This window comes from Coregonus clupeaformis, chromosome 30 (genome assembly GCF_020615455.1).
Source record: "Coregonus clupeaformis isolate EN_2021a chromosome 30, ASM2061545v1, whole genome shotgun sequence".
Taxonomy (NCBI): Eukaryota; Metazoa; Chordata; class Actinopteri; order Salmoniformes; family Salmonidae; genus Coregonus; species Coregonus clupeaformis.
This window is the reverse complement of record NC_059221.1, coordinates 8,497,248-8,524,209: the sequence shown is the minus strand read 5'-3', so window position 1 is coordinate 8,524,209 and position 26,962 is coordinate 8,497,248. Positions and strand designations below refer to the sequence as shown.

At 40.8% G+C, this 26,962-nt stretch overlaps 1 protein-coding gene and 1 long non-coding RNA gene across 6 annotated transcripts in view; one reads left to right on the top strand and one right to left on the bottom strand.

The window, feature by feature from the left end:
• The window catches only part of LOC121546003, a 54,255-nt gene extending 37,043 nt beyond the window's left edge, over positions 1 to 17,212 (top strand). For 2 of the 3 annotated variants that reach the window (XM_041856960.2, XM_041856961.2), the window contains exons 4-5: positions 5,278 to 5,371; positions 15,618 to 17,212. In XM_041856960.2, the coding sequence (XP_041712894.1) occupies positions 15,667 to 16,701 (1,035 nt within the window). In that variant the 5' untranslated portion in view covers positions 5,278 to 5,371; positions 15,618 to 15,666 and the 3' untranslated portion in view covers positions 16,702 to 17,212. Of the gene's footprint in view, positions 1 to 5,277; positions 5,372 to 11,293; positions 11,396 to 15,617 lie in introns of those variants that run through there. The other variant, XM_041856962.1, reaches the window with a different exon arrangement.
• LOC121546006 lies at positions 682 to 2,355 on the bottom strand. 3 transcript variants are annotated; one of them, XR_005996323.2, is made up of 4 exons: positions 2,316 to 2,355; positions 1,953 to 1,976; positions 1,411 to 1,502; positions 682 to 1,105 (listed from the first exon to the last, which is right to left on the bottom strand). It is a non-coding gene; the product is annotated as an uncharacterized LOC121546006 (long non-coding RNA). The 3 variants fall into 3 exon arrangements; XR_006657651.1 differs by having other exon boundaries at positions 682 to 1,502; XR_006657652.1 differs by lacking the exon at positions 2,316 to 2,355 and adding an exon at positions 2,056 to 2,096 and having other exon boundaries at positions 682 to 1,502.
• Positions 17,213 to 26,962: the final 9,750 nt, after the last annotated feature.

Genomic DNA, 26,962 nt, shown 5'->3' with positions numbered 1-26,962 from the left:
TGACTTACATTTACAAAGTCCCCGCCTTGGATCTTGAAGTCCTTAATCACCCGAGCAGATTACGCAATAAAAAACAAACATCAACTGGCAAGCTTATTATCTAACAATCAAATTAAACCTTTTTTTCTTCATATTGTATCAAACCACATCATAACATGAGAGAATGTGCTAGGATTGAAAAGCCTTACCAATACAAAGACACTAAATACCCCACAAGATATACACAGTGTACAAAACATTAGGAACACCTGCTCTTTCTATGAGACTGACCAGGTTAATCCAGGTGAACGCTATGATTCCTTGTTGATGTTACTTGCTAAATCCACTTCAATCAGTGTAGATGAAGGGGAGGAGACAGGTGAAATTATGTTTTTTTTTGAGACATGGATTGTGTGTGTGTGCCATTCAGAGAGTGAATGGGCAAGACAAAATATTTAAGTACCTTTGAACGGGGTATGGTAGTAGGTGCCAGGCGCACCGGCTTAAAGGTGTCAAGAACTGCAATGATGCTGGGTTTTTCACGCTCAACAATTTCCTGTGTGTATCAAGAATGGTCCACCACCCAAAGGGCATCCAGCCAATTTGACACAACTGTGGGAAGCATTTGAGTCAACATGGGCCAGCATCCCTGTGGAATGCCTTCGACACATTGTAGAGTCCATGCCCCAACGAATTGAGGCTGTTCTGAGGGCAAAAAGGGGTGCAACTTAATATTAGGAAGGTGTTTCTAATGTTTTGTACACTGTGTAGGTTTTATGGATAAAATAATTATTTCATATGCATGTTTCTGCTTGTAAGCAACAATGACTAGTCAGTCACAATTTCCATTGTTGTGATTTTGATGTCACATCAAAAATACATATACAATATACAATACATAACACTCATCCCATCTTCTTCCATCATCCCACTCAAGCATACCTGTGGAATATGCAGCCTTTAAATCCGATAGGAGAGAGTTTGTACAGATAAATTAGCATGGTAGTCTCCTTTAATTAATCCTCTTTGTTCCTGGAGGAACCTAAGGCCTGTACTAAAGTTTTCCAACATTGCCGGGCTTTGGCTGCTTTCTTTGCTTCAGGCCATGACAAGTAGTTCCTCCTTGCTGTATTGATAGAAAAGTCAGCAGAGTATACAGAAAGCCCCTATAGTTTACTAAAACTGAAAGAGCTACATTTCCTGAAGATTTATGTTGAAGGAGTTCTTTTTACACCTCCCCTCATCATGTCACATTGTCTCCATAGTTAGAATGTTAGAGAGTTGCTGTCTCTGTGATTGTTTATCTCCCCACAGAAAATCACTATCTGCAAACTACAATTAAAGACTTCAATTAACACACAGAAATTTTCTAATGCCTTCACAACAAGTGTAAAGGGAGAGAGAGACAGAGGTTGTGGTCCGATACAGTACCTTTCTCCCATTAGGGTGCACAGAAGGTTTCACATATTGCGGAGTTGACCCATCTCAAAGGAACTGCCGACATTACGGTCTTCTAACTTGTGCTTAACAGCCAAAACAACAAGTGAAATGGGATGTTTACCAAAATTACCACCTGTACTGGGGAAAACAACACTCTATACACTTGTTCCACTAAGTGGACACAATGGCCACTGACAAGGCTGCTGGTACATTATTTTATCTAATACTGTGCTGCTCTCTTTAAGGGTCAACAACTTTACTCTATGCTAATGATAGCTAGAGTGAGGTGTGTGGGGTGGGGAAGCGAGGGGAGAGGGGTCTACGGCTCCAAAGCAGAGGGCTTTATAAAGACAACACCTTAACCTGCTAGATACTTGTATCAGGTGAGCAATAAAATCTGTCCTGACTACAGCCTTTCATACAGTGACTGTGCTTGTATCTGTAGATGGGTACAGTTGGGTGGTCAGTGCGAGTAGATAAGCAAGTGGACTGAGGATCAATATACACTCTAGTGTCCATAGAGATTCCCTTACCTGAATTCCCCAGTGCAGATCTGCCTGTAAATGACAAAATAAGGGAATTAACGTGGAACCCCGTATTATCGGCATATTCAACAGCGTTTATGAAATATATTACCTTCAACAGTGTTATCTTGTGATCAAGCCATCAAAGTTTTGTGATTATTGGTGTCGTAAAAATGTTAGCTAACGGGTTAGTAATTAGCATGTTTGACATTTCAGTGGAAAAACTACTATTATCAGCTTTTTGATAAGCGGTTTAGCAAAAAAAATATGTCCCGTATTATCGGCATACGGTCCCCAGTTATCAGCCACCTTACTATTTTGTTCAATGACAAGATATATCCGTTTAATTTTGTTGAAAAAAGAGACACCAACCTCGTATCCGAAATGTTTACTAGATAGTTGACTACTTCGCTAGCCTTCCGGTAAAAAAGTATGACTTGCCTGTCAACTTTTCATTGCGTAGCGCCCTCCTGTGGACTCTTAAGAAATGGTTCTTCACCAACATATTCAGTGTTGGAACCAAATAATGTCTCATTGTTTGTTTTACAGATTAATCTTATGTTTTGAGAAAGTAGATAACAGTTGAAATCTAAAATATGAGTATTAATAATTTACATCAAATAAAACTAATTTCAGTTATGTGTATTGACATAAACAATGAAAACACTGTTGGAGTTTGTGTTGCAGAGATGCACTTGGAAAGTAAAGGAAGAAATACACAAGATGGGTTGAATAAATATATATATTATATTTTAGACATTTATTTTTTGTACAAATAAATAATTTCATATGAACACAAAACAAACAATTAAATCTCGACCTCCATCCCTATATTGTCACAAAAATCACAAACGCTACCTCTGGATCCCACTGCACACACCTGCAGTGGAACCAGTGCTGGCAGAAGTCACAACAGCACACCCATAGCACCTCGGATCTACACTCCTGAGGGGAGCTTGCAGGCGGATCATATTCCCCGCAGCGAGCACAGCAGGTGGTCTCCTTTTATTAAAATTAAATTAAATTAAATACAAAATTTGATTTAAAATGGTTTTGCAAAATGTAGTTCTTCAACAACAATAGTAATTGATACAACTGTGAGAGAGAGAAAAACAGATTATGAAGTACCTGAGAGTGGTGCCATGGGTGTCGTGACTGGTGGAGCTTTTCTCTTCCTTTTCTGTGCTGCAGTTTGAGAAAAAGTAGTGTTAGACAGAACATGTTGCATGAAAACCCTTTTCAACTTTTTTACATCAATACCTCTGGAGGAAGCTGCAGAAGTTTTGGAGGAGGTGGAGATGACTTGAGGGCTGGTGCTATGGACTGTAGATATGTAAAGAGATATATATTTTTTTACATTGCTGTTTTATAAAACAGATAACAGTCATTTTTTCGTAATTTAACATGTGTTTACCTGTGGAAGTGGCGGTATTCAAATTGCAGGGGGCAGGGACACCAGACGAGGCTGCTATGGTGGTGTGACCAGGGGAGACGAAGGAGGCAGTTGGTCCAGAGGAGGCCGTGTTAGTGGTGACAGACAGGGGGGGTGGTGGACAAAACCGCCGACGATGGCTTGGAGGAGCTGGTGTTTGTAATGGTGGGGTTGAGGGGCCGACGATGGTGTGGCCGGGAGAGTAGGCACGTGGCCTTCTTCTGCAGCTGGGGACTCCGGCGGCTCCTACAGGTGTTGCACACTGGGAGGCACTGGTATTGGTGATGCAGCTGTCAGGAGTGGTTCCAGCAGGAGGTCCAGCAGAGGCGATGGCGTCAATGGTCTCATCCATGGCAGCCCTCTCCTGTGCCCTCTGTGTTCTGAGGGCTGCCCGACGCTTTCTCCTCTGCCTCGGCCCTCTCCTTCTCACCCCTCTCCTGCCACTGGCACATGTATTCCTCCCCGGTGAGGCATGTGGCGACCACAGGGAGTCTTCTGTATCGGTCCAGCCGATACTTCAGGACAGTAAGGATGTGCCCCAGGTCCTTCGCTATCAGCCCCCCCTCTATCATCACAGCACATCTTATTTATATGGTATGACAGTTTAGGCGAATTATATGACTATTCGACTACTTCAATGTAATGGCAAAAATGTAGATTTCCGACCTACAGTAAATAGACATACCCAAAAGCAACTGCAGTTATATGAAAAGGAAATGCATACACTTGGTATCATTGGAAAGAAAACACCTGGGAGATTATAAGGAAATGGTCAGAACATGGATAGGAATGGCACAGTTCAGATCACACAAGATCAAGCACACACAATGTAACCATTTTTTTATTTATTTAAGCTATAAATCAATCATTGATGAATAGAGCTGGAAACACATCAGATGGCTTCCACAACAAGTACCGGTAAACAACTTGGGATTGATAGACAGAACAGCTATAACGTTACAGACGTTTTAGTAAGGGGTGTCAAGTGCGGTCAAGGGACATCTCCAAGTGTCCCCTCAACCACTCCAAAGTGTCCTAAGTATGTAAATGAGGCAATTCCACTGCCATTACACATTGGATATGCCTAAAAGTTATTGGTCAATATAAAAACACAATTTCTACAATATCAACCTCTCTCAAACATTGTGGTGGTGTCAGGGGACATCCAGAGTACATCCAAGTGTCCACTGCTATTACACTTTGAATAAGCCTAAAAGTTATTGGTCACTATAAAAACGCCATTTCAACAATATCAACCTCTCAAACATTGTGGTGGTGTCAGGGGACATCAAAGTGTCCTTTCAACCTCTCTAAAGTGTCCGAATGGGGTAATTCCACTGCTATTACACAGTGAATAAGCCAAAAGGTTATTGGTCCCACATTAATAAGAACTATTTACAAGAAAAATGATGAACACATATATACATTATAAATGTAACCGGGCCTGACTCTTGTGAGACGATCATACCCTGCAGTCCCCTTCATTCTCCTCATCATTCTGTGGGTCACTCATGTGAAGAGGACGGTTGATGGCCAAGAAATGGTTTTCACTCATGATGGAGGTGGGGAACTTGAATCGGTAGAGCAGCGACTTGCTCCACTAGTCAACTAGTCTTATACCTTTCGCCAGTCCCATGTACATCACCAGGGAAATGTACGAGAGCATGTCGCCCATCGTGACATGTTTCCAGTGCATCTTCTTGCACCCCTGCTGCTTCTTGTCCCCATACATGTTGTTATTGGAAACTAGTGTCCCCAGGTGGGGAAGTAGAGCTGAAACCGCTGTAAGGGGGTGTATTTTTTGAGTACAGTCAAACTGTGGGCCTACGGGTCATTTAGGTCTGAACCTGGGTGGTACTGGCGCCACATAATCTTCAATGACCGTATGCCATCTGTCCTCAGGTTCATCACCCTCTGTGTGCTGGTTCCAGTGCTGGTTTCAGTGCCCCTACCTCTGCTCCTACCTCTTCTCAGTTGGCCCTTCACAACTGGCCAGGTAAGAGAAAGCATCAAGCACACCTCTGTCCACAAAGCATCTCAGAGTAGGAGTGCTGATCTAATGAATAAGATTATTTGGACACTGTCTGGAGAGTGCCTCACACAGAGGTGTGAAATGCCTACACACACACAATGCAAACAGTGGGTCACATTAGAGATAAAGGAGCAATGGCCACAAGAGTTTGATGGCCTCCCAGTGGAAAACTAATTTGAAATATTGCACAAACAGGACATAGTTGCATAGGCCTATACTGTATGTAGGCTATACATACAGTTTAAAACACAAAAAAGCAGACCACAACTATAACAAACAACATTACTGTATGCAAATGCAATATACTAGCCTATACAATGCAAACAGTGGGACACAGGTAGCCAACCTTTACAGAAAAAGTAACACTGGCCATGAGAATTTGGTGGCCTCCAAAGTTACACAGAATATATCCAACTTTTATCAGCAAACTAATGTGAAATATATGCAATATTGAACTATTTTGGAACGATACACAGGATAAAGGCTACACAGGACAGGACACTGCTATACTGTAAATACTAAACAAAAAGAAGTCATAGGTCGCTCCCACCATCTGTGTCTGACTCACTAAGAATTTCCTCCAAAGCCTCTTTCTCGGTATACCTGGCTTTAGTCATCTTGTTACCGTCCTGTTGGGTAGTTTGCTTGGTTTTTCCCTTTCTTTTTACATCCCTGATAAGAATTTTATGCCAAGGCGATGAAAGAATCCTCTCAAAATACTATGATGCGTTCTGTCCGTCCTTTCTGAATGCCAGTAGCAATGGTTCGCATTATGCAAAATTACTACCCAGTTTTACCTAGTCCCACCCAGGTCATCTGAAATGACTGGAAAGCTTGTCTTATTGGTGAAACATTGCTACCGGCATACACGACTGTCCATCTTTCATTTTACCCGCTCCCCAGTCTAAAGCTATACCACAGGTCGAAAGATAAAAACAACACACTTGTGGCGTGCAAAGATGTAGTCACTGGGTGGACATTTGATGTTCTAATTCAGCCATACATTATTGGAGAACATTGACAATAGGCTACTTTTGTTCGGAAGAACCTAACGATTTATGTAGCTCTAGGTTAAACACAGACCAAATCGAAACTTACCTTGTAATATGTTTGTTGTTTAGTGAAAACAAAGTATAAAATGAACTCATTGACTCTCTGTGCTGTGAATCGATAATGGTAGGTCACAGGCCAACAAATAACATATCCTTATCATCTGTGGAGTCTACACTTTCACCACATATCAACGTTGTTCAAGATTTATATAGTTTTAACGTCTGTGAGTCGCAGCCATCTTGAAATGGGCTCGTGGGTGTGTCCTGCCCTTTTATGGCCGTATGCCCATATATGGTACTAAGTCGCACCATAGATTGTATGGTATGGCTGGAAAGCTAAGATCCCCAGTTTTCAGGAGACACACTGTATTCATGGATAGGGGCTACCGTTCTAATTTAAGACAACATTGAATTAAAAATTGATATCAAGGTCCCCTATTTAGTTGTTTAGTGTTGAGCGTTCGTAAATTTGTCAGAGCGAATTTACCAGCTACATCTATCAACAATTGTCACATTGACATCATGAACATTCTATTGAAATGGTTACTTGCATAGTGGAGTCTTTTGTTAAGACATGTAGCTAAACTAGCTAAACAATGAACCATAACCCCAACTCATGACGCTACTATCCTGCATGAATCTGCAGGTAGCTAACCAACCAGGTTTAATGTTAGCTAGCTAACATTAGGCTACAACTAGCAAAGCAAATGACTTTCTGACAAAATTTGAAACGTGTAATATCTGAAAATGTAGCTAGCTGGACGCTTCTCCCTCTCTGTCACGGATGCCATGGTTGCCCTTAGTTTGAAGATGTAATCCGGAGATAGGTGTTTTCTCCATCTCCTTAACTATCATACTCCCGAGTGCTGCAGTGGTCTCTGTCGTAGCCGGCCGTGACCGGGAGACCCATGGGGTGGCGCACAATTGGCCCAGCGTCGTCCAGGGTAGGGGAGGGAAAAAAAAATAATAATGTATGCACTCACTAACTGTAAGTCGCTCTGGATAAGAGCGTCTGCTAAATGACTACAATGTATCATACTCTCATTCCACTGATTTCAAAACTCGATCTCTTGGCATGTCCAGCCCACTCATTATCTCAGCCAATCATTGCTATCGGGAAGGTTGCTGTCTTTTTCTGTGGCTAAACTAACTAGGCTCGTAATTTAACAATTGTATTCGTATTTACAGATGGCATGCAAGTTTTTTATTAAGGCACATGAAAGCTCACATGTTCCAGAAGTCATTTCTGCCAAAGAAAAATGCATTTTAATTTTTTTATTTTTTTGTTTACGTTCAAATGGCTCTCCTGTGAAATAGTGACGCGCGACATATGCCTAGTTTCCTGAAACGAGTCACATATGTACATTTTTCTGCATAGGTTATCTAAGCATATTTCTTGACCTGTTCAACTGTAATTTTAATGAATTATGCACATTGATTCTTTAAGAACTTTTATGCCTTCGGAGTTTAGTACAACTGCCACACTGGTATACAGTATCATAACCCAATAATTTAAGCAATTTGAGTATTTTCTAAAGTCTAGCAACCATGCCAGCAGGCATGCCACCTAAGATAGTTAGACAAGCTACTCTAACTTGATTGATAGCCTGAAATGTCTTGGTAGCTAGTTATGAGGTTGGGAAATTGGGAACCTTTCTAGCTGGGTAGCTAAAGCCAACTTTATAAAATTGCTAGCTGGTTAGTATTACAGAGAAACAACAAAACATTTTTGCTTTATTTATTTATCAAGAAGGAATCAGCAGGCTACATAGCTTGATCAAATTCATATACAAACATACCTACTGCGAGTCCTGCCCATCACCGGCAGCTAAAATCAAATCAAACGCTGTGTGTGTCACTTGACACGCTCTCCTCCTCCACTGACGATACGGTCTGCACGCACTAGAGCAGGCTGTCGGCAACCTTTTTTGTGTGGAATGCCAATTTACAATGTATCCTACCATTTCTAATGATCTGCGTGCTAGTTATGATTTTCATATGTGCATTACAACTAATTGTGTCTTTTGAATATCTAATTGCCCACAAACGGAATAATTCCATAGCTCGCTAAACAGAGGCGCTGAGTCACAGTATCTTGCAACAACTGCCAGACGTGGAATGTCATTCACATCCACACTCATCAAGAGCCACGCTAAACACAGGTGCAGCTTTTAACGCTACAGTTTGCTGCTCCTTTACATTTTCAACCATCTCGGTAACGCACTTTTCAACAGTTCTGGCAGACAAAGGCATGTCTTTTATCTTTGAGATGATTGTGTCTTTGTTAGGCAATCCATCAAATAAGGCCAGCGAACTACTGAGGAAAGCCTCCTTGATATATTCCCCATTAGTAAATGGTTTTCCATGTTAAACGATGCACTGCACAACTTTGTAGCTCCCGCTGAACTGCATGTAGATTTGTAAACACACCACTTTGCTTTTCATACCTGGACAAGCCCTTCTTGATTCCTTCAGCCTTGTCCGCCTCATCCTTTAAGTTTTTCTCATGTTTCGTTTAAAAGTAATGCTGTACACTTCATGTCCGACAAACAACAGCTTTACAACAGAGAGCGCAAACAGACCGGTCCTTCAGTAAATCAAATCCATATTCATTTGTCCAAGAGGCAATAAATGAGCGGACATCTGCCTTATTTTTCTTTGCTGATGACATTTTGCGCCCTGAACTTTTTTTAAATAGCAAAAAAAAGGCTTGCTAGCTTCTGTGAAAACGAATCTCTCATCTTCAGTGCTGCCTTGGTTTTGAATTTGGCGGGAGAGGCGAGGCAGGTCGTCTTGCGCTGGACTAATAATATGAAACTCCTGCAAAATCATGAAAGCCCATTGGCTAATCAGGATTGACATACCTTGGGAACTACAACATTGTAGTGAATACCAATGCAGTTTTGAAACCAATGCATGCAATTTCAATGATTTTCTCCAGTTTATAAAAAACAAACAATTATTTTATTTTTATGTTTTATTTTTGGGTGGGGTGGCTTGCCAAGCCTTGGCGTGCCAAGGCAAATACCCTTGCGTGCCAGCCTTAGGTTGCCGACCCCTGCACTAGAGTATCTAGCGTCCTGCCTAGCATATTTTTGCCCCGAGTGGCACCTTGGAAGGAACCACTTACTAGGAAGAATATCACTGTGACTAATTTAAAGACATCTAAGTTGAAAGCAATCAAATTTGCCTGCTAGTTTGCCAGGGGTGGTGTGCAGGCAGTTGCAGAGAACCTTACTTACAGTCCTTTACACAATGGAGAAAATCAATATGATAAATTTTTCAAGACATCTAAGCTGAAAGCGCTCAAATTTACCAGCTAGTTTGCCTAGGATGGTATGTGGGCAGTTGCCAAGAACCTTACTTTACAGTCCTTTACACTCCTTTGAAAAAAACGATGTGTCATATCGGGTGAATGGTGGCAATTATTGCTGTCAACAAAGAGTCCGCTTATGCTGCACAATGATTAGAGGCTTTTATTAATATCACAAGGTTACAGCATAAGTTACAGACCCGCGGTGCCTGGAGAACGGCGTCCCAGATTGCAATGGCCGTTCTGCCCTTTCTGTAGTCTAGCCCCTATTTATAAACAATGCAAAAAGATGGGTGGCTCCCTCTTCTGGCCAATCACCAGTCTCCCCTGGGACGTCACCCTCCAAACGGCTACATTTGACCTAACATAAACAACATTCCATTTCTTCAAGAAAAACATTTAACAAAGGCATAATCCCAATACACGACAGATGTCTATTTTATTTTCTCTCTTCTTGACTGGTGGCACATCCATTGCCAACTTGCTGCCCCTATGATGAAGACTAAGACAGTGATTGTGCAAGTAATTCTGTAGCTAGCAAGGATTCTTGGCATCAAAACATTCACTATTAGTTTTTCACAGAGCCAGAACTACCCAGCTTTAGCTAGTTAGATCAAACCTGATGCAGCTAAAAATGACTAAACTGTAAATGTAAAGCCAACTAGCTACTAGCCAGGAGAACGTGTTTAGTTGCTCATGTTCGTTCTAACATAGCAACGTTTATTCTCATTCATACACCTTTTATTTAAACTTACTTTGTTGTTGCCAACATTCACCCGGTGCGGTAAGTAATAATGGTAGTGCTACACACACTGCCAGACTGCTTGGAACAACAGAGTGAGAATGAAGCAATCTATGGGGATGGGGGAAGTGATTCACATTCCAACAGCAGAGTCCTTTTCAAAAATAAAAGTCCCTCAATGAATCTGGGGACTCGTTCTTCTAAATAAAAGTCTCGCAGATTATTATTTGTATTATTGGGAGGTAACCATTTTACCTGCTTCTAACATTGGGGCTCCCGGCTCCTACGCCCTTGGTTCTGGTCAGACCTTGGAGTTACCACTTACCAGCTGGTATATGGGTGTAAAACAAATGGGCCTACATTCCCCTACTTTTTACAGCAACTTATTAAAATACCATATATAGCATCTAGCCTAACCGTCATGGAGATGTGATGAGAATCATTGTTGTACTGTAATTCATGGTAATCTATCACATTATCTTTTGAGTGTGTGTGGATTTTGCTGGCCTAGGTCTTTGTCTGCCCACACGCCTCAGAGTGTGGAGCTGGTGGATGAAACGTACACATACCGGCCTGTCACTGCGCTGTGGGGGTGGAGAGGGAGGGCATTCAGCTCCTCTGAAAGAGCCGTTTGTACCCAAGGCATCCCTGGAGAAACTCCTTCTCCCACCCAATAGTACTGGCCATCAGAGTCAGTCCACCCCTATGTATGTCCAGAGTCTCCTGTCTGTGGGCAGTAAACACGCTGCACTATCTTTAAGGGGGGAAGAAAGGAAAGCTTGGCATGGCCACACAACCCCAGCTCATTGTGATCTGGTTGAGAGCTCCTGCTTCAATACTGAGACGCACAAGTTAAGGTCCAGAATTATGTCCAACCACAGGTAAGATTGCTGCATTAAACTTGCTTGAAAATAACGTGATTAATAATGTCAATGATAAACAAAATTATGAGACATGCAGTCAGGACACCCAGTGGTTTGAGATTGGCTGTCATTTTAAAGATACAGTATGTTTCCAGTGATATGTGCATAGGGCTTAGGCTAGTACAGGGGTTCCCAAACCTTTTTGGCCTGCGAGCCTATTTTGAATCCCTCAATCTTTTTGTGTCGGTGAAATTAATAATGCGAGAAATGGCGGTGGAAACACTTTTATGCACAAATATTGATATAATAATCATCATATCGAAGTTAACATGGAGTCACGCGATGACATGTTGTATGGTCGTCCCACTACGACTTGTCTGGAAAGGATGCAGTTTATTAGGCTACGTATTAAATAAGTTATGAACTTCACAGGGTGGTGAAAGTAAGTGCATGGGATGAGCTTGAAGCTCCTTTCCAATAAATATCGAGGGTCTTATTCTGGTGACATGATCATCAATGCTTGGCTGCCGTCTGACAAATACAAATAATCTTGCTCTTTTGTCCATAATAATTTAATCATGTAGGCTATATCTGCACTGTATCTGCGAGCTGTTGGCTCATGTGCCAATACCAGAGTGGGTACACTCGCTATATAACGCAAACATTTTTGTGAGAAAACCATCAGTAGAGTGGAAAATGCTATGTAAACCCATTTAACAGTATTTATTATTCGGTACATTTAAATTTTTTAAATTTTAGTCATTTAGCAAACCCTCTTATCCAGAGCGACTTACAGTTAGTGAGTGCATACATTTTCATACTGGCCCCCTGTGGGAAACGAATCCACAACCCTGGCGTTGCCAGTGCCATGCTCTACCAACTGAGCTACAGGGGACTACATGGGAATTTAACAGCAAAGGGTATTTTTATGTGCACTACATCATCAGGCACAGCCTTTTATCCGCAACAAGTCAATTTGATGGGGAAACATCTCTGGTGGGAAAATGTGTATATTGTTCTTTTGCGGATTTGAGAATATTTGCATGAAAATCTGTCACCAATTGGATTAGCCAGTGATGATGTTCTCCCCCCCAGTCTGATTTAGTGCCTGGTCTTGTCCACTCTGTTCTAATGAGTTCTGCACGTCTTGTGGGCATTCCTGAGAGTCTTATCTTTCAGTGATGGGGTCATAATATTTTTTTGCTTAAACCGTTAAAAATATAGTCATATTTGTAGGAAGAAAACAGAAACCACTATTTTTATTACATCCGCATCTAGCGGCTACCAGAGCTTACTGATGTAACCTCGGTTCTATGAACCAAGTGCAATTTTAACGTTTTATTTCAGAGTTTCTCTCGTGACCCCATTTTCAAAGACACACCTATTTGAGATTTGTATATGTAAAAAACATGATATAATATAACAGAATAAAATTAGACAGAATATTTTTCCAAATGAAAAAAGTTGCCAGTGTGAAGTGATGCGCATCTCACATCTGGAACAGTTGTTCTCAAAGAGTGATAATTTGAAACAGGGCTCAATTTGGCTGAAAGACAATTTCTTCAGGGTTACAAACCTATATCTGTTTTCTTTTCGATATACAGAAGTTTTATTTAGTTTATTCTGCCTATTCTTTCAAATGTTCTGAATGGATTAACAATTCCGCATTGAACACTGTACGGTGATGAATTACGGCAACGACATCTGTTTGGTGAGTAGGCATAGGCTTAATGATTCTGATGAAAATACGCTCTGTCTTTATCAAACTAATGTTTTTGCATATTTTCAGTGTGGATCTGTCTATGTTTAGGGGGTTATAGCCTAGGCTAACCCATTCTAAATGGCACTAGCAGTTTGCAAAGTATAGACGGGACGCAATTATTCCAAAACTGCAGCTCGTTGTTGGAACACATATTTCCCCTACTTCAATCAACCAGTCCATTTTGAATTTGTGATAAAACTGTCGTCATTTGGCAAGGAATGCAGCTTGTGTATCACATCAGTTAGATACGTTTTTATAGGTATTTATTTCTGTAGGCCTATGGGAGCTTGTGTGCGCACTCAGCAGCACACATGTGTAGAGGAAGTGGTTGGAACGCAATTGAGTGAGTGAGAAATGGAGGGGAAAGGGAGTTTAGGGAGAAGAACTGTGTGATGCTTGGCTTGGTTTCTTTTTGTTTGTCTCTGATAGCTTCCCCGTAAACACAGAAGTTCGACAGGGCTGCCTGCGGTTCCCCCTTCTCTTTCTAATGGCAGTCAACTGCATAATGAAGGCAACCACCACAGGAGAAAACATTGGCATACAGTGGACCCTCTGGTCCCAACTAGAATACCTAGACTTCGCTGACAACATAGTACACACAAAACAACAGATGCAGAACAAGATGTGCTGGAGGAAGTGGACACATTCACTTATCTGGGAAGTGTCATCAGGAAAGATGGAGGAAGTGACAAAGATATACAAACAAGAATAGGAAAGGCAAGAACCGCATTTCTAATGCTAAAGCAAATATGGATTTCAAAACAAATAAACACTAAACAATATATGCATCTTAAATTCCAATGTCAAATCAGTTTTACTATACGGAAAACCACAAGAGTCACAAGCAGCAAACTTAAAAAATTCATAAACAAATGCCTAAGACACATCCTGGGAATATACTGGCCATATGGAAAGAAGATCTCTGGGAAATTACACAGCAAGAACAAATTGACACTAAAATAAAATGCAGGAAATTGGGCTGGATCGGGCACACCTTGAAGAAACCACCCATCAACACGACCAGACAAGATCTAACCTTGAACCCACAGCGAAAAAGGAAACCAGGAAGACCCAGAAACAGCTGGAGAAGGTCATGTGTACGTGTGTGTATAGAGCGTATGTTATCGTGTGTGTATGCATGTGTCTGTGCCTATGTTTGTGTTGCTTCACAGTCCTTGCTGTTCGATAAGGTGTATTTTTATCTGTTTTTTTTTATCTGATTCTACTGCTTGCATCAGTTACCTGATGTGGAATAGAGTTCCATGTAGTCATGGCTCTATGTAGTACTGTGCGCCTCCCATAGTCTGTTCTGGACTTGGGGACTGTGAAGAGACCTCTGGTGGCATGTCTTGTATCCATGGGTGTCTGAGCTGTGTGCCAGTAGTTCAAACAGCTCGGTGCATTCAACATGTCAATACCTCTCACAAACACAAGAAGTAATGAAGTCAATCTCTCCTCCACTTTGAGCCAGGAGAGATTGACATGCATATTATTAATGTTTGCTCTTTGTGTACATCCAACGGCCAGCCGTGCTGCCCTGTTTTGAGCCAATTGCAATTTTCCTAAGTCCCTCTTTGTGGCACCTGACCACACGACTGAACAGTAGTCCAGGTGCGATAAAACTAGAGCCTGTAGGACCTGCCTTGTTGATAGTGCTGTTAATAAGGTAGAGATGCGCTTTATTATGGACAGACTTCTCCCCATCTTAGCTACTGTTGTATCAATATGTTTTGACCATGACAGTTTACAATCCAGGGTTACTCCAAGCAGTTTAGTCACCTCAACTTGCTCAATCTCTATATTATTTATTACAAGATCTAATTGAGGTTTGGAGTTTAGTGAATGATTTGTTCCAAATACAATGCTTTTACTTTTAGAAATATTTAAGACTAACTTATTCCTTGCCACCCACTCTGAAACTAACTGCAACTCTTTGTTAAGTGTTGCAGTCATTTCAGTCACTGTAGTAGCTGACATGTATAGTGTTGAGTCATCCGCATACATAGACACTCTGGCTTTACTCAAAGCCAGTGGCATGTCATTAGTTAAGATTGAAAAAAGTAATGGGCCTAGACAGCTGCCCTGGGGAATTCCTGATTCTACATATTGGTTTCCTTACCCTGTAAGCAGTCCATGGACAAGATATGACAGCAATCCATGCTTTGGTTTAGTTTCCCTGGCACAGTTTCTAAATGCTAACGTTTGTGGCACAAATCCCAATCAAGTCATAGTACAATATTAGCATTCTTTACAGGGTAAGTAAGCCTGTGTCATTTTGTAATTTGGGTGAACTATTCCTTTAAAGGGATAGTTTAAGTTTCTTATTTTCGATATCCCTAGGGTGTAGTTGTTTCTGTAGACGAGTCACAAGAGGCCAGGTAGTACTGATAACACTAGAAACATTTCTCATTGCTTGGTAGAAGCTGTTTGTAGATTGCTTCTAACTGTTCCACATCTCTGTCACTCTCTCTTCAACAGCTTTTCCCTGAGCATGGTGACACCGGGTGGAACGTCACAGACCCAGTAGATGACCTCTGGAGCTGGGCTCAGTCCTAACGGCAAAAGCTTCAAAATGCTGGCCATCATTGAGTCCTGGAAAGAGGAGGGGAGCTGCTACGAGGACAGCACCAGTCAGTTTCTGTTCATCTTTCTATTAAAGGTGGGCCTGGACTGTCTGGTCCTGTCAATGTGCTTGCGCTGGCTGCACACCTCCTTCATGGACGTCTGTGGCCTCTCTGTCTTCCTGGTCGATGTGGTGTTGGTGTGCGCTGTGGCGGCTGTGTGGTTCCTCGGACCCGCCCGCTCCCCGGTGTCCATCTGCTTCCTCTTGGCGCATGCTTCAGCCGTGTTCAACGCGCTGCCTCTGCCCATGCTGGGCCTGGGGCTGCTGGACTACGCCTCCGAGCCACGCTACACCGCCTGCCACGTCGCCCCCTGTAGGGACCTGTGGAACTACGCCCTGACGCTGCTGGTGTGGGTGCTGGCCGGCGTGTACTCCTGCTGCTCAGCCGTCACCAACCTCATAGAGGTTGAGTACGAGGGAGGGAGGAACGCTTTAGGGTGCGCGGTGCAGGAGTCTGTGTTTGTGGTACATTTCTCAGTGGGGATCTCCGTAGCCATCTGCTGTGTAATGCTGCTCCACTACAAACAGCTGTCTTTGTGGCTGAAGGAGGCCAACAGGCTGTCAGAGCAGATGGACAATGTTAACCCAATGCTGCAGAGCCACTTGAGCTTCAGGTATGCCAAGTTACAGCAGCTAGGGGGTGATGAGGACGAGGAGAAAGCACTGGTGGTGGAGAGCGAATGGCACAGGCCCCCCCTTTACCTCAGCCTGACTTTGGACTTCGGCACAACGTGGGCATCTTACCTGGTCATGTGCATCGCCTGTGAGCTCTTGGGCCTTGCAGTCCCTGCCTACATCAGCGTCAACCTCCTATGGTTGGAGTGCGCCAACAGCATATTGGTGGGGCTGGTGTTCTGGCTCAAGAGCGACTGGCTGGGGCCTTACACCGATCGCCCGGACAACATCTGCCAGTGGCATGTTTACTGGCACTTAAAGTAAAGATTCATCCATTTTTTAAATTTCTTTCAAACATTTTCTTTTACAATTTTCCATACAGACAAAACCAACAATAACACACACAAATTATATGTATATATATTGTTATATTGTTTTTGGCATCTCTGAACAATGTTCTATCGATTCCCTGGGTCAATTCATGTTTTCATGTGTATCTGAGATATTGCCGTTCAAGCAGTTAGAAATTCGGCCCGTATGACGTAGCATTGAGATAAAGCCGTTCTCAATACACTGGAAGTTAATAGGAAAACTACTTTTAGATCATGAAAACGTCTATCATACATGACAGATTTCAATAATGGCCGATGTCATAACGCGGTAGGTTGTCTTCTCTCGAATGAGCCATTGATCATATTTTTGCAATATTTCTACCTCGAGACATTTGTAATTTAACAGAGGGTTTAACACATTTCTCCTATTTATCTGCCTCTTCAGTCCAGGGTGCATTGCATGGTGCCGTTGCGAATTTTAGACCACTCTGTGAGGCACATCGATCTGCAGGTTGAACATGGTGAGATTGTAGACTCCTAAATTGATAGTGCAGTTTGTTTAGGCGATTTTACAGCTAACTGGCTACTTCACATGCTGATATTGACTTTGGTATTTAAGGCTGTGTCCCAATCGACAAGTATGCAGCCTTTTGAGGCAGCATTTCTAGTCAGGATGTCAAAATTGGCATGTCCCAATCCCAAGGTACCTTAAAATGCTGCCTTCTAAGGTGCCTTAATTCAGGCGATTTTTAAGGCAGCATCCCATGTATCCTTCGCCGCACCTAAAATTCTAAACAATTCTGAGTTAATGGCGGACACAAGTCCCCGCTTGGGATAAAATTTTCCAGAAGAATAAGGAATAACTTCGCGAAATGTAAGTATAACGTTTATTTATTCACCAAATGATGTTAAAATGTTCAACAAATTACTTTCCTATGTATTTTGAATTCAAATGTTGGGTAACTGTTGTTTATCAGCCCGTTGCCAAGCTAGCTAGCTAACATGTCGTACGCGATAGCTAGCTAACGTTATGCGATCTAGTCGTGCTTATCGGCTGTTTGGAGTTGAACAACTAAACTAATTAGGCCTAATCGTAGATTCAGCAATGTGTCAATTGTGAAGACCTGGACTGTTTTTAAATCATGAATTGGTGAACTTGCTAGTCAGATATAGACATGTGGCAAATAGTTTTTTCCCATTTGTTTTCAGGGACTAAAGTTGTCACCAAAGTGGTTTACTTTCTCACCCATTGTCTCTGCTTGAAGGACATCTGACACCCTGCAGATGTAAATAACTTATTGGGAACCTCCCAGCCACCAGGATAATCACCATATCCCAGGATTCTATTAAGGAGTGTGCAAGATCTCAATGTTAGATATAAATAGATTCACCCATGTTATTGTTTATCATGCAATTATGAAGCTCATTCTAAAATACAGATGTGATTTTCTGTTGTTAGTTAAGGGCTGGAACAAAAACTTGTAAACTCCCGTTCTGTGTATAAAAGCACCTGTGGCGGTCATGACTAAATTTGCCCTCATGTACTGAACAAGCTTATGAATGTTGGAGGTTAATGTCCTTGAGATGTCCCTCACTTGGGAATTACTTATTTTGTCAAATGGACTGTGTTTTAAGGACTCATGAACAGATACAGGAAAACAAATAAAAATGTTAACATTTATTTAAAATTACAAGTGTTAAAGTCTCCACGTTTCTGGTTTTGAGGCTTGGGCATCTGGTGCCTGTTGTTGATCTGTCTTATCCCCTGCAAGGAGAGAGAAAGGCATCAGTAATATTACAATGCTGTATTAATTTCATTGAATATATACAGTACCAGTCAAATGTTTGGACAAACCCACTCATTCAAGGGTTTCTTTATTTTTACTATTTTTTACATTGTAGAATAATAGTGAAGACATCAAAACTATGAAATAACACACATGGAATCATATAGTAACCAAAAAAGTGTTAAACTAATCAAAATATATTTTAGATTTTAGATTCTTCAAAGTAGCCACCCTTTGTCTTGATGACAGCTTTGCACACTCTTGGCATTCTCTCAACCAGCTTCATGAGGAATGCTTTTCCAACAGTCTTGAAGGAGTTCCCACATATGCTGAGCACTTGTTGGCTGCTTTTCCTATAATTCCGAATTATATTGGACATGTTATCCTTTATCACATGCCAGTATTTGCATCCAACGTGTTTAGCTTACATTAGGATGAAGTAGCCTAGGCCTTATCTAGTTAAATTGCATCATATCACCTTTTCAATATTAGTTATCAACTAATATAAAACCATGTTATCCTGAACATCTGTGTAATTTAATATAATATGCACGGGTGTGATAGATGTATGAATTAATCGCAATGCAAGCCTACCACAGGAGGTTGGTGGCACCTTTACTGGGGAGAATGGGCTCGTGGTAATGACTGGAGCTGAAATGTGGAATGGTATCAAATACATCAAACAGATGGTTTCCAGGTGTTTGATGCCATTCCATTTGCTCCATTCTGGACATTATTATGAGCCGTTCTCCTCTCAGCAGCCTCCACTGACAGCCTACTCATAGAAAAAACTTTAGCAGCTCTAATGCAATATTAGCTTCATGGTGTACCACCACTATTCTGGCTATTAATCATTCTTAAACAGTCAGTAAAATATATTCTTTAAAAAATCGGATCCTGTATTATGTATGCAAGGCTGCTTGTCTGTCCACAACGATGGAGCTGCAGACTAAGCAATATGCGAGAGGAGGACCCTATACCTTAGGACAGTGGTCATCTGATGGTCAGTCTGAGGGGAGGGAGGGAGCAGCGGTGAGGCTGCCTCTCACACGACTCACAGTCCCTCCGCCCTCCGCTGAGAAAAGGGGACACAGTCTTCCAGCTGAAGGCGAAACTTAAGTCGCACTGCATTATTTCGGCCTCATGCACAAATGTATGTTCTTACTCCTATGACCAGAGAAAGTGAAATATTCCTCGAAATGAAATAATAATAACGCAAGCTTAATGGCTGTAAGTCGCTTTGGATAAAAGCGTCTGCTAAATGGCATATTATTATTATTATAGAACACTTTGCTATAGGCTTACTCATTCATTTCAGCTGCAGTACTGGTGGCTTATAAAGGTGTTGAACAAAGTGTTGACAGTGCTGAATCACAACTTAAACATAAACGTACACAAATAAACCAAATGTCTTTGCTGTATTCGTTGAGTCTCTAGTCATGGTTTTGAACTTTGCTGTGCGTTCGAGGCTTCTTTTTACAGTCTATGGCTCGAGGCGGAGTTTTACCTTTAGACACATGGAATGGTTCAAAATGGGAACACTTTGCCTTCCCAGCGCTAAGGCTGCTGAATCAAGTGCACCTACCGCTAACAGCGCAAACGCATAAATAAATAGGAACGCAAGGCTTTATCGTTGTTGTTTTTTACAGAAATGTTTGGTGATCAACTAGGAATGCCTTGGAGATCGACCGGTTGGTGACCACTGCCGTAGGATAATTATTCTGGTCGGTGTCATCAATAATTCATGAACAGGTACTGAGGAGATCGATTCTGTTACTTGTTTACTTGCTATTCGTGTCAGACATTTACATTTTGGGATAGTTGTTCACTGAATTGCTAGCACTAGTTGCTCAAGCTGCTACAGTAGCTACAATGTAAACAAACATCTCGCCCTCGGTGGAATGCGTTGTCACTTTATGCTGCCTTCTAATCCCGTCCCAAATGGTAGTACCTCCCGGCCCGCCCTACAGTACCTCCATGCCCCTCCAAATAAAATATTTAAATATTGAAAATGTATTTGACCGAGACGCGCGCCGACAAAGTCCCATCATTGTCAGATAAAGCATCCGATCAAGCGAAACAGCACCTCTCGTGCCTCAGAATATGTAGCACATGTATCTGATGCTGTCTGGACTAAAATAATATGACATTGCCAGACCGCATCAGATACATGGGGCTACATATTGTAATACAGAAGGGCGCTGTTTCAGTCGATCGGATGCTATTTTGGACTAACGTGCAAAGGTAACCTACTTTTTGAAGTGATCTGTTTTACAATCAGATGTAAATATCATGACTGGTTGTGTTCATGCCACATGAAAAGGTAGGCTAATACATTTTTACAGTTAAATTACATGTTGTTACTATAAAACCCACAATAGAACTGCTAAAGCAGTCATTTGGACTGATCATGAATTTAAAAAATGTATTACGCTACCATTTTTAAAGTAATGCCCCCCTCCGTCCTTGACTGTCGTTGTTAGAATCTTAATATCACAAACAGAACTGGTGTTGTAGACAGTTTTTATAGTTTCCCCCGTTGCCTCTCCTTCTCTCAATAGTAGGACCTGCTCCCCTCCTTCTCCCGATAGTTGAAGATGACTTTCCCAGTTGAAAATCACCCCGATAATGGCCTCGAAAGTGAACCTAAACTATACCAAAACTAATTTCACACATAATAACAGATTAAATAAAAGAAGTAGGCTAAAGTATGATGGGGAAAGTGGATGAGTTGATGAGTGAGGGTGTCGTATATGATGAATGGTGGTCATTATTGCCGTCAACAAAAAGTTCGCTATGCTGCATCGTGTTAGAGGCTTTTATTAAAATCACGAATTTACAGCATAGATACAGACTCGCGATGTCCGGAGAACGGCTCCCAGATTGCTATGGCCGTTCTGCCGTCTCATCGTTTACCCCCTATTTATAAACAATGCAAAAAGAGGAGTGACTCCCCTCTTCTGGCCAATCACCAGTCTCCCCTGGGGCATCACCCTCCCAACACTACATTTGAACTAAGATCATAAAACAACATTCTTTGTTCCTCCAAAACATTTAACAAAGGCATAATCTTCAGATACGATATTCCCCCCTTTCGAGACGAAATAAACGTCTCGAAAACAAACAGAATAAGATTATGACTATTAACCATTTATCTCATTGAGTATCTTTAACATTAAACCAAACACATTCTCCTCTAGAGTGTAAATACCTTTCTATGAAATACCTGTTTATGAAGTGTGAATACATTACTATGACATATGAAGAAATCTCTATGGAGTGTAAATACATTACTATGACATATGAAGAAATCTCTATGGAGTGTAAGAGCGAAAAACTGTCCAGCAGCCATCCATCCATATCAATCAAGACAGTAAAATTCTCTCACGGCCCCTCTGCCCCAGGCAACCACCGTCGGTACTCCAGATAACCTCATTAACCATGTAAATGCATTTGAAACTATGATGTAATTAAATACACATGTAAGCCCTGCAAACAAAATCCTATCCATAAACATTCATTGTACGGCTGGTCAACCCATAGGACCGGACAATGAAACTCTCCCTTCCTAGCCTCTCTGTCCCTAAACATTCACCGAAATAAACAAAAGCATCTAAGATCCTCATCTGCATTCAATAACATCAAACATCATTCTACTAAAATCAATACCTAAGAATATGACACAATTATGTATTACACATGTCTATATTTCATTGCCAACACTGGAATGTAGTCCACTACACTTCATCTCCCTGTAGTGTCCTCTTCCAATGGACTTGTTGATGATGGAATCAGCCACACCCTCCTTGTTTCATCTCCTCCAGTCATATTGTCCCTTCATATTGTCTTTGTTTGAGTATTCCACTCTCCACATGTTCTCCCAAATACTTCTGGAATGACAAGAAAATAAACGACCAAACAGTATCTTTTGCAAAACAACATTTTCAAATTAAACCTCAACATCAATTTAAGAATATAAAAATGACCTATAAATGATGTATGAATCACATTAACCTATCCCCCCCTTGATTCATAAATCATACCAACATCACCCTACTATTGAAAAAAAATTCGAAAAATAATCAACTCATAAAAAAATGATATTTATCCATCAGTAGTCCATCCATCTTTATCCAGATCAGGAACAGTCAACACCGGCATCTGAGTGTTGTCTCCAGGAATCACTCTCCAACCTATCTCAATATCATAGCTTTCTCAAAGGTCAGTAACAAATTACAAACATCACACAGTGTTATCAAAGCTGAAACTAAAATCTGACCCATCACTGCCCCTACTGGCCTAATTGATCTTGCAACCAAATCTTCTCAGATCTCCCAAACACATCCCTTATAATGCATCTATAACCCCAGTGATCTTATCTGAACTATCTGGACTCAAAGTATAACTAATATTTATCAATATGATCTTCCCAAATGTTACACCATACCATGAATAAAGTCCCCCCTTCTCCCTTAAATTCATCCTTCAATGATAGGCTTGAAGACTATGACATGTCACCCTTTTTAACCCTAGATTTAACTGTGTCCGGTGCTATCCCTCTTATAATAGTAGAAACCTCATATGGAAGCTTCAACGTTGACATGTACCCAAATCCTGTCCATCCCTAATGTAAGAATATAGATGCTTTATCACCCCCAAACCCCTAAATATCTCTAAAATTCCCCATAGTCACATTGTCAGTCAAAAGCTAATCATTTAACCATCAAAGTCCTGCTTTTCTACTACCTGGTACATAAAAAGTTACATTATATTTGTCATCTCTAACCTTATGTTCATGCTTATCCAAAGTTATCATATAACATCCCAATATGATATTCCCATAAACATACCCTTTACCTCATATGTTTTATTAGAACAAAAATAACTTTTAGCCCTCAATGTTTCACCTGAATACTTCAGGATTCCGTTGTTACCTGATTTTCCTTTCCCATTTAACAATTCCCATAGGGTAATTCATTTACCCAAGAACACTACTTAAACCTAGGCTTAAACCACTGTTCTGACAACGACATTATTTTATCGGTCAATGACTGTTGCCGATACCACAGTCATGACAAAGCATAACTCTAACCCATACCTGCCAGAGGCCGCGCGACCGTCTAACACGTCTTGGGCTGGCATCCCCAACAGACATCAACCCTCAAGATTCCTCACTGACCTTACAGAATGAGTTAATCTATCTCTAATTTTCACAACAGAGGAACGAGCAGTACTGATCAGATACCCCCCCCCCCTCTGTCATCAAAATCAAAAGACCCCATCCTGCAGCTTCCATGATGAATCTATATTCTCCATTTCAGATTAATCTATATTGTTTCTATCTGCTCTCCTATTTTAATCCTATTCGTACTATCATTGACAGCCCTCTCCATCCGTAACATAAACTCCTGAGTCATTAATTTCTTTCCAAAGTTACCATTACCGTCGTTGATTTAGTTGATGAATTAAAACCCTTAATTCCTTCTAGTGGAAAAGCTACCCATATCCCATGTGTATTATTCACTGTTGGAGTGACTACTGTAATAAACTTATCCTTAACTCCCTCTGTGACTGTGGAAACTTCTACAGACTTCAAATCTTCCATTATAAGCGTTACCTTACAAATTACATAGCCCTTTAACCAATAATTCTTAACCAAAACAAATTTTAATGCTTTCACTAGATAAGTACACATATTCTCCCCTAATTATCTCTCTCTCTCTCTTGTGAAAGAAACGTCATCATCCTAAATGGCATATTATAATTATTATTCTCCTAACCCTAATAACAGTATTTTCCCCCTATAATTGATGCTGTATTGGTTCCCTTATAATCAAATGCAATATATTTATGACTTTAATACCTATCAATGTTGAAAGAGTTAAATTGCTTCTCCCTGTTGTTCTAATAGACTGAAGTGTTAATGTCCTTATTTACTCCTAGTTTTCCCCCAGTTTTCCCCTAAGACTTTGAACTCTTTCCTTGTACTTCCATCCATCCCCACTAGTGTCACTTTTTCCCCAAATCTCAGTCCTATCTCTAAATCCCTGACTTTCAAACTTTTGATTACACAAAATACACCTATAATGACCTTGATCTCCCTACTGGAAACTGTAAATATAGATACTCAATCACCCTCAAATCATTCAGCAACACATACTTTCTCAATGCATCTGCTCCTAACCGATTTAAACTCCTACCATATCTTCCCACTAAACTTTAAAATGTCCTTCCTCACTGTTCTCTCTCTGTCTTACTACTAACTTTGAAACTTAGCTTACTGTCTCAGAGTTCTTCCAACCCTAATCTACTCCTAACTTATTTTAATCAATTTTCCCCTATATCAAGCCCTTTATATTCCTTTATTGTGACCTATGTTATTTTAGACTGTATAGCCTATGGCTATGACTTCCCCCCTTAAATTATTAATATAACCCTAAGAACCCCCCAAAAAATCAAATTAAATAAAATATGAATATTAAAAAATTCAATTAAATACCTTATTCAAAAACCATTTTAATTAAAAATAAAAAACCAATTAAAACCTCAATCAAAAATTATGAATAATTTAAAACAATTCTTTTATTCCTATATTCTATGTCACCAATTTATCAATTAGTGGTGGCTATATTACCACAACCCATCAACTGCAAGTAAATGCAAGTTAGTCATCTTCAGACTAAAATACCCATAAACAAAGCCTTTAACCCCTTGCTCTATAACCCCTAATTATCATAAATTTACAGAAGAATCCTCAATCCATCCTGGATTCCCAACACATCTGTAATCAAACCCCAGTGATACACAGAGCCACCAAAATACAACTTTTAATGAAATAGTATTTGCCAAGCCGATGTAAAATTGTCATAACATCACATATCTTGTTAGGATGATTTTGTGCACTAGCCTGATCTGATCCTCTCGTCTGACTCTGCCTCGTCACACCTTGTCACGTGACGCACGTCAGTCACACGTTAACCCCTCCTCTCTCCTGTCGTATCGTATCGCTCCACTCATATGACAGGAAAAAACAGAGACACAGAATCACATTTTAGTAGTTAATGCCATCACTGAGTATTTCCAACCATTCAATATTCATTCGTTTCTACATTATTCACTCTAAGACTAAACTCAGAACTAAATAGATCGCTCAAAAACATTATTTTAATCCGTTATTTAATTATTTAATTCAATCCATTATAATCCATTATCATATATTTAATTTATAAATTCAATAGGTCCCAAAACAAGTTTCATCTTAACCCACCGCCGTTTAAACTTATAAGATTCGTGTTAAAATCTCTTTATGCGTATTTGTTCCGTCGTCTGTGTTCCTCTGTCTCCCCCTGCAGTTTAACCAATGTGTTGTTTTGCAGAATCCCACGCATGCGCAAATATCATTTATTACATAGATCGCTCCAAAACATTTCATTTAATTTTAATCGTCTTTTAATTTAATTAATTATACTCCGTCAACCTATATTTGATTTATAACTTTACTACATCTCGCCAAATAGTTTCCCGTTCGAACAACAGCCGTTTAACACCTAAGAGATTTTTCCCCAAAATCTCTCTTATTCTGTGACTATTATCCCTTCCGACCCCCCACATGGGACCTATGACCCTTACCCATAATGCCGTGCTTTGTAGGCTTAGCACATAACCACATGTTGTAGTTTTTAGCCCCGTAAAATCACGCATGCGCAAATATCATTTTAACCTCATACTTGAGTCTCAGCATCCCCTCATGGTGCCGTAAAACAAACCGTTCCCTAATCTCGTGCCATAAACTCCAACTCCCACGTTTGGTACAGTAGTGTCACAAAATTAAACGCATGCGCATACCCATTCCTCAATACAATTTCACCGTGGAAGGAAGATTCTCTACTCTCTCTCCCCAAACATAATAACAGTCCAGCTGTAATTCCCCATTTCCCCCTTATAGTCAAACAACATTTACCAGCGCTCACAAAACATATAACCTGACTTACAAACACATAAACAAGTTTAAGAGACTTTCACCCGTCGCAACGGAATCTCTAAGGATACGTTAGCATGTAGCACGCAACACAATTAGCATGTAGCATTAGCATTTAGCTTAGCCTAAGGTACACTATAGCATGATTCACACTTTAGCCTTACAAAAATTAGCCTGAGCAACGATGTACCACGTGGCCCAAAACAATCCAGCCTTAGCTTCAGCCTCTAGCCAACTGCAGCCTACTACACAAATCAATATCCTGCACCGTTGCCAAATAAATAATCGTCCAATTCTCCCCGTCTAACTTTTTGTTGCCTTGAAAGATGAATCTCATATCAAGAGGTTACCCCCAACCAATTTCCCGTCGACCAGAGGAGGAGTATAACATAGCTACAACCATTCACTTCATAATTCCCGCTTAAGGAATCAACCTGACTCAGTCTAACTAAGCCCTGGATTTCTGGCCCACTCCTGCGAGTCGCCCC